We start from the raw sequence: 14510 nt of genomic DNA on the forward strand, positions 1-14510 counted from the left end.
TGGCAGGAAGAAGTCAATATTTAAGCAACAGAAAAGAATACGCTTCCAAATCCTCTTCTTGATGAGTCTTCACCACTACATGCACCTTTTTACTCCAGCTTGCCTATTTGCGATGTAACGTGGAGAGTATTCACGGCAGAGTCTGTGTATTAAGTGACATCTATTTATCAGCTGGGACAGATCCCCAGAATGAGATCTGTTGAGAATCATATGAACAAGCTCCAAAGAGGACTTCAATTAAACCATCACCCAACAGTGGCCACCCCTAAGGAGAAACACTTACTGAAAATATTCTCACAAAAACTACCTGAAAAATATAATGTTCTCAGGTGGTCACAGGATTTATCTTTGCGTCTCAGTTTTGGCATGGCAACACTGAGCACTGCAGAACCCTTGGATGATTTGTGTCACATAGTGAAAGTTTTGCAGCATGATGGTCCTTGCAACCCTTCCATTTGTACCCAGCCAGGAACCGTCTCTGACGGAGTGGACACGCCTCTGGTACACAAAGCTTTGCTGACCAGAGCCAGACACTGGAGCTTCCTATGCTGGTCCCTGGCCAGTGTGGCTCTGTCAGCCCCCAACTACCACGTTTTCTTTTTCAGTCCCAGGTGTAGGACGCTGTGAGCCATGGAGTAGCCCTTCATCTTCAGTAGCCCCTCACTTTGGTCTGTGCTGCAAGGTCTGGGGTGTTGGTTGAGAAAGCTGCAGGGTCACTGGTAAACAAAGCAGAGGTGTTTCTCTGGAAAACCAAAGGTGACAGCTCACCCCAGAGCCGTAGGTGTGCTGGATCCCCATTTTCTGTGTGAGCAGATTCATACGAGTGAGCATTTAAGGAACACGCTGTGGGAAGTGTTGACCTTATATAGCCACTGATTTCTGTGGGGGTGGAGTGAATCTACCAAATTCTTGTAGGACTTGTATCATGACACTTAATTTGCCTATAGTACAGTCATCATGTCTTTGGAACTGCAGTGCTTTCCAAAACCTAAGTAACAAATGGCTAATAAATCTTAATATTTCTGTCATTGCATTTTGAATTCCAGCCTCAATAATCAAACTGGTGTTTCAGAAATGCCACCAGACTCATCAGGATTTCCAGCTCCTTTTTTTTCCCTGAGTTTTTCCTTCAGAACTGTTCTGTACCTCCAACCCCAAACTGCAAGCAGCACTAGCTGCTCTTAAGTTGCATTCTGTAAGTAATAACTTGTTTGCCAAAGGAAATCTGCCCAGTCATAGTAGGCACTGAAAGTGCTTAGCACTGGGTTTTTTTCTTGTGCATTACAAACATTAGGTTTGCAGTAATGACAGGAGAACGTATATCAAATAATTACAGAAACAAGTAGGAGTCTTGAGAACAACCCAGTTCAGGGAATTCCAAATAGCTGATGAAAAGCATTGTCAGATAGCAGGAGTCATCATGTATTTTATTTAATGCAGCTCTCCCAGGCAAATATTGCAGAATTCAGCATCAAATCATCGAGTGAGCCAAATTCCTTCAAGCAAAAAAGCTCACCCAGAGATAGGTCTGTTCTGGTGTGGCTGAAATAGCTCTTCAGTTCCATTTGGCAGAGCACAATCCCCAACTCTACATGCAGCTGCTCATCACTAATAAACTTCTTTCCTCCTTGTGGACCAGCCTCCTGGCTTGTCATTTCCCTTTAGCTGCCTCTGGAGAGACTAAACATTTGTGTATTTTTCTAAATATGTTTAATTATTAAATATGTTCAATCTGGACAGATTAATGTTTCATGGATAATTAAACATGTAATGGATAACGACACTTTAAACTATAATGTGCAATTCTTCTTACATTCTCACTTACTTTATCTTGCGTCTCTATCCAGGGAAGATCCAGACATCTGTTGGGCTAACTAGTATGGTTACAGGGCCAGACCCACTAAAGATTTGGGGTTCTCATTGAAACCAATGGAAAGTCAGCGGCTTGTGCTGCAACTGAGAACTTAAATATCTGAGCAAATGTTGCCCTGAGAAAGGAAGAGTAAATGAATAGAGGAAACTTCAAATAAAGAAAAGCAGGCTTCCTGAGAAGATCCAAGTAGTTTTGAGACTTAGGTGCTTCAGAATTTGTTGCTGTATCTCTCCTGAATTTCTCCTGTTCTCCATTGGATTGGCTTTCAGTGTTTCCACAGTGACTTGAAAAGTGAACAGACTCACAAAGTAACTTTTTCTTTCCTAATGATTTCAATGAAAGATATGATTAAACACTTTATATTTTCCTGAAATATTTAAATAGACTGTTTTTTCTTGTGAAAGTTTAACTAAGAATGGAATTTATTCAGCTGAACAATGAAGGTCTTACAGTGATTTTTGGTTTTGGCAGGTTGCTTTGCTACCAAATAATGCTGCTGATCTTAGCAAGCAAATCACTGGTGAAAAAGTGCTTGCATCTAATGCATATATTCCTGGCCCCCCAGGCCAGCCTGGCCAACAAGGCCCTCCAGGTAAGATACAGATGAGAGGTGTAGAAGTGTTCAATACTACTAAGAGTAAAAATAATAAGCTTCAGTCTTTCAGTGTGATAGGATTTTATGTGTTTCACATTTTGATTGATGCTATTATAATTTGCATTTTCGCATTTTGATTGATACTATTATATTTGCATTTGTGCTAAATTTGAAAAGAAAAACTTCCTGGTTGTAATGATCAGCCTCTGCCAACTGTCTAACATCATCCACTGTGTCTCCATGTGTTTCTTGGCGTGCAAGCTGTGTTTGTCCCATATGTGTTAAATTTCTCCCCCTCACTGGGATATCTCACCTGCTTCAGTTGTCATTTCCTGTATTTTAACTGTGTCTTAAAACATTCTCTATTATTTCAGGAATATCAATTGCTTTAGTTCACTGTCAGTAGTAGAGCAGAAAATATGCTTTCAGTTTGTGGGGGTTTGTGCCAACTGTTTTATTTTTCCTCATCTGGTTTTGCAAGGATTTGGTTTTATGTTGTGTTCAGATTCAAAGGAATCTGAAAAGAAATGTATAACTCTACTCACACCTTCTTTGCTAAGGTATAGATTGAAACAATGTGAAAAATAGAGGGATCCTAAAGCTCTAACTTAAGCCAGACATCTTGCAACTGACAGCCAACAGTACTAAAAGTTTTGGAAATCTAATTTTGGGTTAGCAATAAATCCAAGGAATTTTAGCATTGTGGTGGATTTCAGAAAGATTCTTACAGAGAACTAGCAAATATTCCTTACAAGGATTTTACTCCCTATTAAGCTGTCCCCTCCCTTCATTCCTTCCCTCCCTGTGTTTATATCCCCTTTTGCAGTCTCACTTTGGTTTTTGAGTCTTTATCTCATTTCCTTGGAGGATGAGTACCTTCAGTTTTCAATATATCGCAAGTGCAAGGACAGTGTGGTTAGAGGTTTTGCATCAGACTCTGAAGGGTACAATTGCCTTGCAATCCCCCCAAGACAGGCCTGACCCTCCAAGGTTTTCCACCCACCAGTTTTTCCCATGAATGAGCTGTCCGAGGTACTGTAGAACTCTGCTCCCCCTAAAATCACCCCCTCTGCTGCCCAGACAGGAGGAATCCCAGAGAGTCATCACCAAACTTGGGTTGTCTCCTTTTGAAAATCCTAACTGTACATATTCTGTCCTGCTGAACCCTCTTTACTCTCTGCCTTTCATTTTCTATGTCTTTCATGTGTCCTCTCTGAAGAAAAGTGCTTTTCCCTCTAATCAAAAAGCGTTTCAGCTAGTGACACTACAATGGTCTTTATTTTGTGCAAAGGTTGTTTCGGGTGTCTGATTTTCCGGTTTTCATTTCACAGAATTTCTCTTGAGCTAAACATACATTTGTTGCCTGTGTGCTTCCTAAAAACTAACATACTCTGCTGAACCAGCGGAAACTAAAAAGGATATAAAGCAAAATGGAAGAACAGAGCCCTTTTTGCCCCTAACACTTCAGCTACAGTACTGGGCAAAAGAGAGGTGCAGCCCACCACTGGAAAGGGCTTGCTTGTGCCAGTCATGTAGATGCCATCAACACAGAATTCCCATGAGTTTTATGAGGCTTTCTTTTTATCAGATGTTCCTCAAATGTGACTTGTTCTTCTTTTTGCTCTTCTTTTAGTTCCCAGTCTGTGTCCCTAACCATCTGGCAGTGGCAGACTTGGATTCTTTGTATACACAGTATTGAATTGTTTAATTGATCATCTCTTGTAGCTACTGTGACAAAGAGTATTGTCTCAGAGGGCTGCTGATGTGCATATGCAGATGTGTTTGTTGTACTGTTATGGATTTGGATGTTTTAAAGTAACCAATCGAGTCATTCAGAAAATGATCATTCCTCACTGTTTGCACTGATGAAGCGTCCTGAAGGCTTTCCCTGACAGATAACCTTTTCTGTTGATTGCAGGGGCTCCAGGACCAAAAGGGAGCCAAGGAGTTCCTGGGTTACCTGGACCTCCTGGACAGCCAGGCCCTCGTGGATCCATGGGACCTATGGGCCCATCTCCAGACATATCACATATTAAGCAGGGCAGGCGGGGCCCCGTGGTCAGTATTCTCATCTCCTGTCATGCCCTGCACAATTGGCCTTAGCTCCACAACTTCTCATGTCCTTGTGAACACTTTCTTTCTTCTTGCAGGGCCCACCTGGAGCCCCAGGAAGAGATGGTAGCAAGGTGAGGAGCAGTACTAATTTCTGTAAGATGGACACATGCACATGTGAAGTGAAGGCTTGCTAGAGTGAAGGCTTGTCTCTCTGCACACCTGTAGACAAACCCTTTCACCATCTCATTTTCTTTGCTAAGATGAAAATGTCCTGTTGTCCCCTCATGTCATCCTTCTGCTATTTTGTGTTTGGCTTTGCTAAAGTCTTGCAAATAGTCCCTCCAGGCTGTCAAGCAGCCTTCTTTCCCTGTAGATTTTTAGGCTTTCCCCTGAAGAAGCATTGATGATTTAGCCCTTTTCATTAGATGATTCTTCTGTGAATTTCTCCTGTTCACTGCTTTGCTTGTTACTGTGCAGGACAAACATCAGAAGTGACCCACTCTGCTCCCTCTAAAATCAGTGGCAATTTCCTTTTTTTCCTCCTTCACTTTCTTTTCTTTTTCCAAACAAGCATGTCTGATGGTTCCTGACCTGGGGACAGTAAATAAGGGAGACTGCAGAGGCAAACAGTAGGGTTTTTTTCGTTTTCTTTAGTCACAGTAAACTAACCATGGTGGTATTGATTACAGGGGGAGCGAGGTGCACCAGGACCAAAAGGGATACCTGTAAGTATTTCTCACAGGAAGAATTTACACAACAGAGTGATACTGACTATTAACAACAGGTCAGCCAAAAGTTTTTTAAAAAAACCCTCCTGTGTCAAGAGCAAAGATGCTTTACATACACAGAAAATTTTATTGGAAACAAAGTAATTACCTGTTTTCATCCAGGTCTTTTTTGCCTGCACACCTCTTTCCTCTCTGGGTATGAGACTGGAGGCAGTAGGTACCCCTCTGCTCTACAACAGTGCTGGAACATCCTCAGAAGACATGAGATCCCATGCAGAGTGCTAGTTATCACAAGTTCAACCTCAGCTCCTATTTGGAGTTTGATCCTTGGAACCTTTTAAAATCCTGCCCCTCATCTCTCTGGGATTTGGGAAGCTATAGGCTTTGAGTCAGTCATCAGAAGGATGAGTATTTACAATCTGTTTTCAGGTGAAATTGTTTAAAAACCTCTGGGGTCCCCACCACAGGAAAGACATCGACCTGCTGGAGCGAGTCCAGAGGAGGCCACCCAGTTGATTAGAGCGATGGAGCCCCTCTGCTATGAGAAAAGGCTGAGAGAATTGGGATTTTTCAGCCTGGGAAAATAAGGCTTTGGGCTGACCTAATTGCAGCCTTCCAGTACCTGAAGGGGCCTACCAGAAAAACGGAGAGGGACTTCTTACAAGAGCCTGTAGTGACAGGACAAGGAGGAACGGCTTCAAAATGAAAGAGAGTAGATTTAGACTGGATACTGGGAAGGAATTCTTTACTGTGAGGTGGTGAGGCACTGGCACAGGTTGCCCAGAGAATCTGTGAATGCCTCATCCCTGGAAGTGTTCAAAGCCAGGTGGGATGGGCCTTTGAGCAACCTGGTCCCTGCCCATGGCAGGGAGGTTGGAACTAGACGGTTCTTCTACAACTCTATGAATTAACTTCTTATGCTATTTTCTCATAGGTGGAGTGGATTTTTAAGAGTGTGCCCATCAATGTATCCTCAGTATTAAACAGTTTAATTTAATGTGTGAAGTCAGCTAAAATTAGATACTCTCTGCATTGTAATTATCAATGTATTTAGTAAGTGATGGACAGCAGTGAGATTACCATATTGAAAAGATACTTTCCAAAGAACAGAAGTCTTTAAAAAAATGAGTTGTTTAGTCATTCTAAGAATATAATTTCTGTCAGTTTAATACTAAACAAGACGGGGAAGCAAGATTTATGTCCTCTATTCCCATGAGGTGTCAGGCTACTCTTAGGAAACAGATGCAGTAAAGGAATTGTTAAGTGACAAAAGGGCTGAGTATCTTCTAAATGTAGGCTCTGTCTGAAAAAAAAATTGATTCTTTTGAAAACTGTTTCCTGAGTAAGTTGGTTAAAAAGCAGACCACTAACTTTTGGCAATTGATACGAAGCAGTATTTTACTGAACTACCCCTGCAAGGGTAGTTCTATCAAGCAGTTTGAAAACTGTAAGAGCAAGGTGGTTTGTAATTAATGACCATGCGTTGTGACTGCAGGGCCCACCAGGTTCATTTGATTTCCTATTGCTGATGATGGCAGACATCAGAAATGACATCGCTGAGCTGCAAGAGAGAGTGTTTGGACACAGGACTCACTCATCAACAGAGGAATTTCCATTACCTCAGGAATTTACAAACTATCATGATACAGTAGATTTTGGATCTGGAGAAGACTACAAACCGCGGGCAGCACCCAGAAACTCCAGGATACAGAAGGCAGACCATCCTTAGCTATGCCCACTGAAAAATAAAGCCCCTTTAGAATTCTTCAATATAAAAGATGCACTGACAATGTAAAATATATATATATATATTATTTCCCAGTTTTCTTTCTGCTTTTTCTGAACCATGCTGCCTGTACTGTAGCTTTCCTGGTTCATGGTAGCCTCCTTGCAGTAATTCCATACCATCAAGCCTGCACTGTGCATTGTACCTATACTATCTAGAAAACCTTCACAGTAAATAGTATGGCTAAGGCATGCTCTAGCTAATAATGCAGACCACAGCATTCCATCTGCCTACCTTGCATTCTATTTCCAAATGACCCAAATCTTGCCAGGGACAGAGGGGTAGCTGAACATCATCCCTGAATTATGCCAATAATGAAAACCTTGGTCCACAGTTACTTTATAAATGCAAATATATTATACCACTGAAGTCAAGTTTCCAGCTACTGTCCCCAGGCTTAGGACAGTGTGAGAAGTGGATCCCTGTTTCACAGCAGAGGCCAGCTGTAAGTGAGATATTGTCTTCTATTATGCCCCATTGTGGCAGAAAAAGGCAAAAAAAGTATGGTGAAGCAGTGATACAAGGGTGTTACTGCTTGATCTGGAAATTATTAGGCTTTGTGTTGCTAGAGTATCATTCAAAGACAGTCAAAAGATGTTCATCCTAAACTAACACTACTTTTTCCTTACCATTGTCCCACTGCTCAGTGTGAAGGCCAGTTACCTTTCTCAACAGATTCATGTTGAATACACTGCACAAAGATGAGCAAGATAAAGGGGATGTTTAAAACAGGAAAACCAATCATAAGTGAATCAGGCAGGCTTACTGGCAAGCACAAAATCAATCCCAGCCTTGCAGAAAGAGTCAGATTCTGACCTCCTGCATGTTCATGTCTTCCTTGGTGAAATTGAAGTCTGAGTGAAATAGACACCGGAGAGAGGCCTCATGTTTGCAAAGAGCTTCCATCTGTTTTGTTCCTCTGCTGCATGAGATCAACCTAAACGGCTTTCACCGAACTGAAACACAGAGTGGCAGTGTACTTGGCTGGGTGTATGGAGGAGTATGAGTAGGTGCAGGAGTGCACATGACAAAACATTTCAACAGGTACGAGGATGGCTAAGTGAGGTACTGCACATGGGATCCTGTATTTGTGAATGGGGATAAAAGGGAGTGCCCTTTATTTACACTGGAAGATTGGATGCACAAGTTAGACCATACCTCATGGGTGATGTATGTTACTATTTCTTTCGGATTTCCACAGCTCCTGAGGACTTTGCCAAGATTGGAATATAAAGGAGTATATTAAGCACAAAATTTCAATGTTGTATCTGTGTAGCTGCTACTTCTACAGTATGTCTAGTGCTCAGTGGTGTCCATGTTACAAATGCAAAGCAAATCTTGTTATTTTGCCGTGTTTTTCAGGGCTTGCATGTTCTAATAGAATAAATACAGATAAAAATATAAGCAGGGCCTTTTCAGATAACGCATAAAGGTTTGGATTCCCTTCCATATTTTCTAGGCCAAAAGATAGTTGGTGTAATCCCGACACCACCAGTACAGATCATGCAGTGTAAACAGTTGGCTCCCTAGACCTTTCATGTCTGTTGTGTGTAGTCTTAAGAGGATGTATTCATTCCTGTAGCTGTTTCCCAGCTTCTCACTATCACTAAGCCATAAGCAAGGGCATTAACTTTTAAGAACATGAGTATTCTGTATTCCTCTTCATGTTATGTCTTTATCAGTATTTACAAAGCAATGTCTAAGTCACAGGGATAGCTGAAAAAAAAGAAAATGGTCTTACCCTGTGGTCCTTGGGCTTCTCCTCAGTCTGGGAGGACCTCTGCCAGCAGCTGCAGATCCAAGTAGGCTTGTGAACCACGTCATAAGGGAGACTTGAGGAAGGAAGTTGTTGCCAGAAGAGGGATGGTCTTATATGCAGCAGGCTGAAAGAAACCTCAAAGACAGCATATGAGGCTTTTATGGCGGGCAACTAAGTATAAATTACATCGTTTATGAATATGCAATTTTAATTAAATTGGTTCGGTGTCAAATGTTGTATTTTTAAATCTTGCAAATTGTGTTGTATTTTTAAATCTTGCATGTGTTTACCAGTACACTTCATCACCTGCTGGGCCAGGTTGGTTCCCACTAGAGAATTAGTAGCTTAAGATTTTTGACCATCACTTACAAAATTACATAACTTATGTTAGATGTGCCACTTCCTACATATCTACAGATTCTATTGCCCCCTGCCCACAAGATGATATGTTCTAAAAAAGGCACTTATTTTAGTTCTAAGCTCTGCTTGTTCAAATATAGAAACATACCAAATGAGAAGTTCCCACAATTTAACAGTCAAATTCAGGGAGAGGTGACAATTGCCCTGCTGTGCATAAGTATCCAGGGAAGGAAAATTCTGAGACAACCAGAAAAGCAGATAAAACATGTGCTTTGCTGTAAGTACAGAGAGTTGTTCTACAGGTTCATGACTATAAATATAGCACATGTTAACATGACTTTCTGAATAGAAACCTCAGTGTCTTCCCTTTCTGGAGTCAGCATCGTTGGTTTTCACAGCCTAGAGCTGGATTTCCAACAGATGAGTTTACTTCGTTAAAAAAAGGTGACAGAAAATGCTCCTTGGGCTTGTCCTTGTCTTTCACCCTTCTCAGTCCAGAATGAGAACTGCCCCAAAGCTGTTCTAGTCCCATCAACAAGGGGGACACTATGGCAAAGATAAGTTCAGCCAACATGGCACAGGAATTCCTAGAGCAGAGAGAGCCCCTCTGAGCACAGCTGGCAGGGAAGGGTCAGCCTCCGGTCTGCGTCCAGCTATGACCTTTCTCGTTTCTGATTAACGGTATGATAACTTTCATAACATATTTTATCAGCAACATTTCATTAAGATTTCTGGATAAACACATGAAGACACTCAGAAAAGTGTCATTTTCTTCAGCATACCCAACATTTTATAACACCAGCACAGAGGAATAATTTCCAATCTTAAGTTTCATTACGGGGTAGCCAGAGAAGTCATTACCTTTCAAATTATTTATTACTCTGTGGCTCCAAAAATAACAAACTTTCCCAAGAATCCAAAACAAGAAAGTAGAAACTTCTATACTCATGTCTAGTCTCATTACTAGGCTCATGCACATGACAACTTTGTTTCATATAAATATTATGTATAATTTTATTAGAAAGAAATATTATTTTGATGTTAATACATCAAGTTATAAGCAGAAGGATAATAAAGAATTTGTTATTTTATTAATATTAGAAATATATTTAATGGAAACATTTGCAAGAGTGTGTAGTGGTGGGAAAATTGATTGTTAACGGGATTAACAAAATCATGAATCTTGAAAAATGTTTTCTTTCAACGCTGTGCCAAGTACATACAGGTTTAGTCTTTCTTACAAAGCTGTGATTCTGGCATGGAAGAATTTTTTTATTGTCATGCTAAATCAGGAAAAAAAGAGGAAAATTGATTGTAAATGGAATTAGGGTAATGCCTGGAGTTACTGTTGGCATCACAGCTTACATAGCCTTCTTCCTAGAAGTGTTTCAGACTTAATATGCCAAGTCCCAAAGCAGCAACAAAAGATGGGGGTGGAGTCCAAGTCTCTCAATTTCACATTAAAATCTGTATGTTTGTTCCTATTACACATTCCAATAACTATACTGTTCACTTTATTTATATATGAAATACTAAAATGTGTATAAGATGACTGTGATTTTATGATGTATTCATAATAACAAAGATATTTTTTCTTAGACTGTTGGAAGCTGCTTTTGTTACACATCACTTTCTCTGAAATACAGCAATGTTGGCTGGAAGAAACAAATGGAGAGAAACCTCCTTGTGCTGCCTTCTGGTATTTTTCTTGGAACTGAGCTACACATACTGCCATAGTTCTCTGACTATGAGGGATCAGCTCCTGCAAACTAATGTGGGTTTCAGTCTTTGTGGGAATAAAGCACAGCACCAGCTCTGCTATATGGATGGCGGCTCCTGCGCTGTGTGAGGCTGGATCCAGCAGCCTTACCTCACTCTGTCAGTATGCACAGTTTCTGCACAGCCTGGGCGTGTGCTACGGGGGTCTGAAGCTCTCTGACATCCTGCCACCAGCACTGTGGAAAAGAGGGGAATGAGACACAGGCTCTGTCAGGTCTCGCTTGCCCCTCGTGGCCCAGCTGCTCCCTGCAGCCCCAGGAGCATCCTGCGGGCTGTGCCCCATCACAGCCGTAGCGAGCGGCAGCGGGGAGCCTGGCTGCATTCCTTCCTCCCCTCAGAGCCCACCCTGCCTGCCTGCCGATGCCACAGGGACAGCAGCAGGGCTGGTACACCGGGCTGATTGTCATTCCTGGTGGGATCCAGCTCCACTGCTGGGACCTAGGACTTGGGTAACGCAAAGTAAAACGAAAAGCATTTGTAAATCATACTGAAACATAAATAAGAAGAAAGAAAGAAAGAAAAGAAAAAAGGCTGGAACAATCATAGTAACAACTGCCTTAGATTTTACAAAGTAGATAGTGGAAGCAAAATGTTAAAGAGAAAAATCTATGGTTAGCAGATCTAAGAATGAAAAGGTAGACAAAGAAGTTCCCAGTTGTACTTGGAATTTTATTTTTCCATGACTGAATGATGATAACAGAACAGAACTGACAAGAATTCATGAAAAGCAGAGTCATTTAGCATCTGCATCTGGGGAAAGCCAGACGGTATAGTCATATGACATGATGATGCAGTTTAATTTTGATTTTAATCACTTACACAGCAGTTTAATCAAGCTAGACATTTTAATATCCGAGTGGCTAATTAACTTGCATCCGATAGTTTTAAAAGAAGTAGCAAAAGACTGCCGGGACCGGCAGCTGGACCCGGGGGCAGTGCGGCCCTTTAGCACCAGCAGCACCTCTGCCTCTCTCTGCCGGGTCTGTCCCGGTTTCCCTGTCCCGGTCAGACCTCCCGGTTCGCGGCTGCGGGCCGGACTACGTTAGGAACAACATTGCCAGCGGTAGTGGGAGCTGATCCTGCCCCTCTACTCAGCACTGCCGAGGACATATCCGGAGCGCTGTGTTCTGGGTGCCTCAGGACAAGAGAGATGTGGAGGTCTTAGAGCGGGTCCAGGTGAGGGGTACAAAGATGACTAAGGGACTATACCATCTCTCTTTATACTGAAAGGCTGAGGCAACGGGGCGTCTTCAGCCAAAGGAAGGGACGACTGAGAGGGGACCTTATCAACGTGTCTCTAAAGGGACGGTGTCAAGAGGATAGAGTCAGGCTCTGCTCGGTGGTACCGAGCAATGGGGCGAGACGCACGGGAAGTTCCACCTGAAACTGAGGGAGAACTTCTCTACCGTGTGGGTGACCAAGTACTGGAACAGATTTCCCAAAGAGGTCGTGGAGTTTCCCTTACTGGAGATTTTCAGGAACCGTCTGGACGCAAATCCGTGCTATGTTTGAGCAGGGAACTTGGACCAGATGACTCCAGCGCAGTTCCTCCCAACCTGACCCACCCCGGGATCCTGAGGCCACATCTGTGACTACATCTCCCGGCAGCGCCCGGGCGGCGCGCGGGAGGCCGGGAGGCGGCGGCGGCGGCCGGGAAGGGCGGGCGGCGAGGATGCGGCTGTCGGTGGCGGCCGCCATCTCGCATGGCCGCGTGTACCGGCGGCTCGGGTCCGGCCCGAAGGGGCGCCTGGACCTGCTGCGCAACCTGGTGACGGCGCTGGTGCGCCATGAGCGCATCGAGACGCCCTGGGCGCGGGCCGACGAGATGCGCGGCTACGCCGAGCGGGTGAGCGGCGGGGCCGGGCCGGGCCGGGCCGGGGTTTAGCGCGGGGGTAGCGGGAGGGCGGGCGGCCGAGGGGCCCTGACCCGCCGCCTCCTTCCTCCCCGCAGCTCATCGACTACGCCAAGCGGGGGGACACGGACGAGCGCGCCATGCGCATGGCGAACTTCTGGCTGACGGTGAGTACCCTCCCCCGTCCACCCCCGCATTCCCAGCCCCGGATCCCTCCCGTTCATCCCGCCGCGGTGCCGGAGCTGAGCGTGCCGCCCCGCAGGAGAAGGACCTCATCCACAAGCTGTTCAAGGTGCTGGCGCCGCGGTTCCAGCCGCACCCCGGGAGCTACACGCGCATGCTGCAGATCCCCAACCGGGACGCGCTGGACCGCGCGAAGATGGCGGTGATCGAGCTGAAGGGGAACCCGCTGCCGCCGCTCGTCCGCCCGCGCCGCGACTCCGAGAAGACGCTGCTCAACCAGCTGCTCAAGGGCTACCGGGAGGACCTGCAAAGGGCGGCGGCCCCGCCGGGCACCCCTGTCTAGGGGTCCCCCCGTGCCCCGAGGGGCTGTCCTGGAGCACGGGAATGGAAGGTGTGTGTGTCGGGAGGGCTGGAGCTTGGTCGCTAACCTGAGGTTGCCATGGGAGGCGCGCACAGTTTACTTGCTTCTTCCCGTGGTTTGAATAGAGACTCGGCAAGAGGAGGAAATCAAGCTAGGAGCCCTGGTGGTTGATGTTCTCTGTGTAAATAAACTTTGTTCAGAAACTTCAGCTTGCTTCTGTTTAAATTATGTTTACAGAAACAGTTAGGTTGGAAAAGACCTCTGAGATCGTTGAGTCCAACCTGTGACTGAACACCACCATTCCACCTAGACCATGGCAATGAGTGCAGTGTACAGTCTTTCCTTAAACACCTCCAGGGACAGTGACCCCACTACCTCCCTGGGCAGCCCATTCCAGTGTCTAATCGCTCTTTCTGTGAAGAAATTCTTCCTAATGTCTGACCTAAACCTCCCCTGGCACAGCTTAATTCTTGTGCATGAGCATTAGTAACACTCCAGCAAAACCTGGCTTTGTTACAGGTTCTGGTCACACAGCCCTGCTCTGGGGCAGCATTGCTGTGACAGAGCTACATTGTTTCCTGGAAGCCAGTGTGCAGCATTTCAGGGTAGGAAGTTCAGTGAAAAATTAGATACTTTTGCTGTTTCAAAAAGTACTGAATGCAAATAGGGTGGTAACACTGAAATAAATCCTATAAAGAGACAGTATCAAAGGAACTTGTCTTATAATAAGGTGGCAGCACAAGTAGGAGTTGTTGCCATCTCTAGGAAGAGCTTGGTAGACATCCCAGCTTCGGGTGCAGGATTACAGGAAGTCTCTATGTTACCTAATTAGAACAAAAAGGGAGAATGGCAGGACTTTTTCAGTTATTTAAGAATCTTTAGTTGTTAGCTTTGTCTTTAATTTCAAGCACAGCTAGTACTTGAAAGTCCTAGCTGTACCTTTGCAGTGAAAAAAAAAACACCTAAACCAACCGAAACATGGTATCACAGAATAGAACACCAGGTTGGAAGGGACCTCAAGGGTATCTACTCTGACCTGTCTTGGTAAAACATGGTGGAATTGGTGTGGCTTCCAAAACCCCTGTTGCATTCCTTCCTCCCTCCCAAGTTTTACAGACTTAAGACATTTAAATGAGTGATCCCATGGAGCAAGTTAAAGACAAAAAGTTAAAGTTACGT

At 44.2% G+C, this 14510-nt stretch overlaps 2 protein-coding genes across 2 annotated transcripts in view; both read left to right on the forward strand.

The window, feature by feature from the left end:
• The window catches only part of CCBE1 (collagen and calcium binding EGF domains 1), a 95994-nt gene extending 85242 nt beyond the window's left edge, over positions 1–10752 (forward strand). The window contains 5 exon segments of the mRNA XM_051804432.1: positions 2345–2465; positions 4387–4526; positions 4619–4654; positions 5213–5248; positions 6747–10752. Coding sequence (XP_051660392.1) covers positions 2345–2465; positions 4387–4526; positions 4619–4654; positions 5213–5248; positions 6747–6980 — 567 coding nt within the window. The 3' untranslated portion in view covers positions 6981–10752.
• Positions 10753–12578: 1826 nt separating this feature from the next.
• Positions 12579–13539, forward strand: MRPL17 (mitochondrial ribosomal protein L17). The gene is made up of 3 exons (XM_051804433.1): positions 12579–12781; positions 12886–12954; positions 13050–13539. Exons 1-3 carry the CDS (start codon positions 12608–12610, stop codon positions 13311–13313), a joined length of 507 nt encoding a protein of 168 aa, XP_051660393.1. The 5' UTR covers positions 12579–12607; the 3' UTR covers positions 13314–13539.
• The last annotated feature ends 971 nt before the right edge of the window (positions 13540–14510 follow it).

This window comes from Manacus candei, unplaced genomic scaffold (assembly GCF_025592945.1).
Source record: "Manacus candei isolate 608988 ecotype Guabito, Panama unplaced genomic scaffold, ASM2559294v1 h1tg000061l, whole genome shotgun sequence".
NCBI lineage: Eukaryota > Metazoa > Chordata > Aves > Passeriformes > Pipridae > Manacus > Manacus candei.

Bases quoted from the DNA above. Each gene is read 5' to 3' on its own strand.
- MRPL17 (XM_051804433.1), top strand. From the start codon at position 12,608: ATGCGGCTGTCGGTGGCGGCCGCCATCTCGCATGGCCGCGTGTACCGG. The intron at 12,782-12,885 runs GTGAGCGGCGGG...TCCTCCCCGCAG, and splicing joins TGCGCGGCTACGCCGAGCGG to CTCATCGACTACGCCAAGCG. The intron at 12,955-13,049 runs GTGAGTACCCTC...GCCGCCCCGCAG, and splicing joins TGGCGAACTTCTGGCTGACG to GAGAAGGACCTCATCCACAA.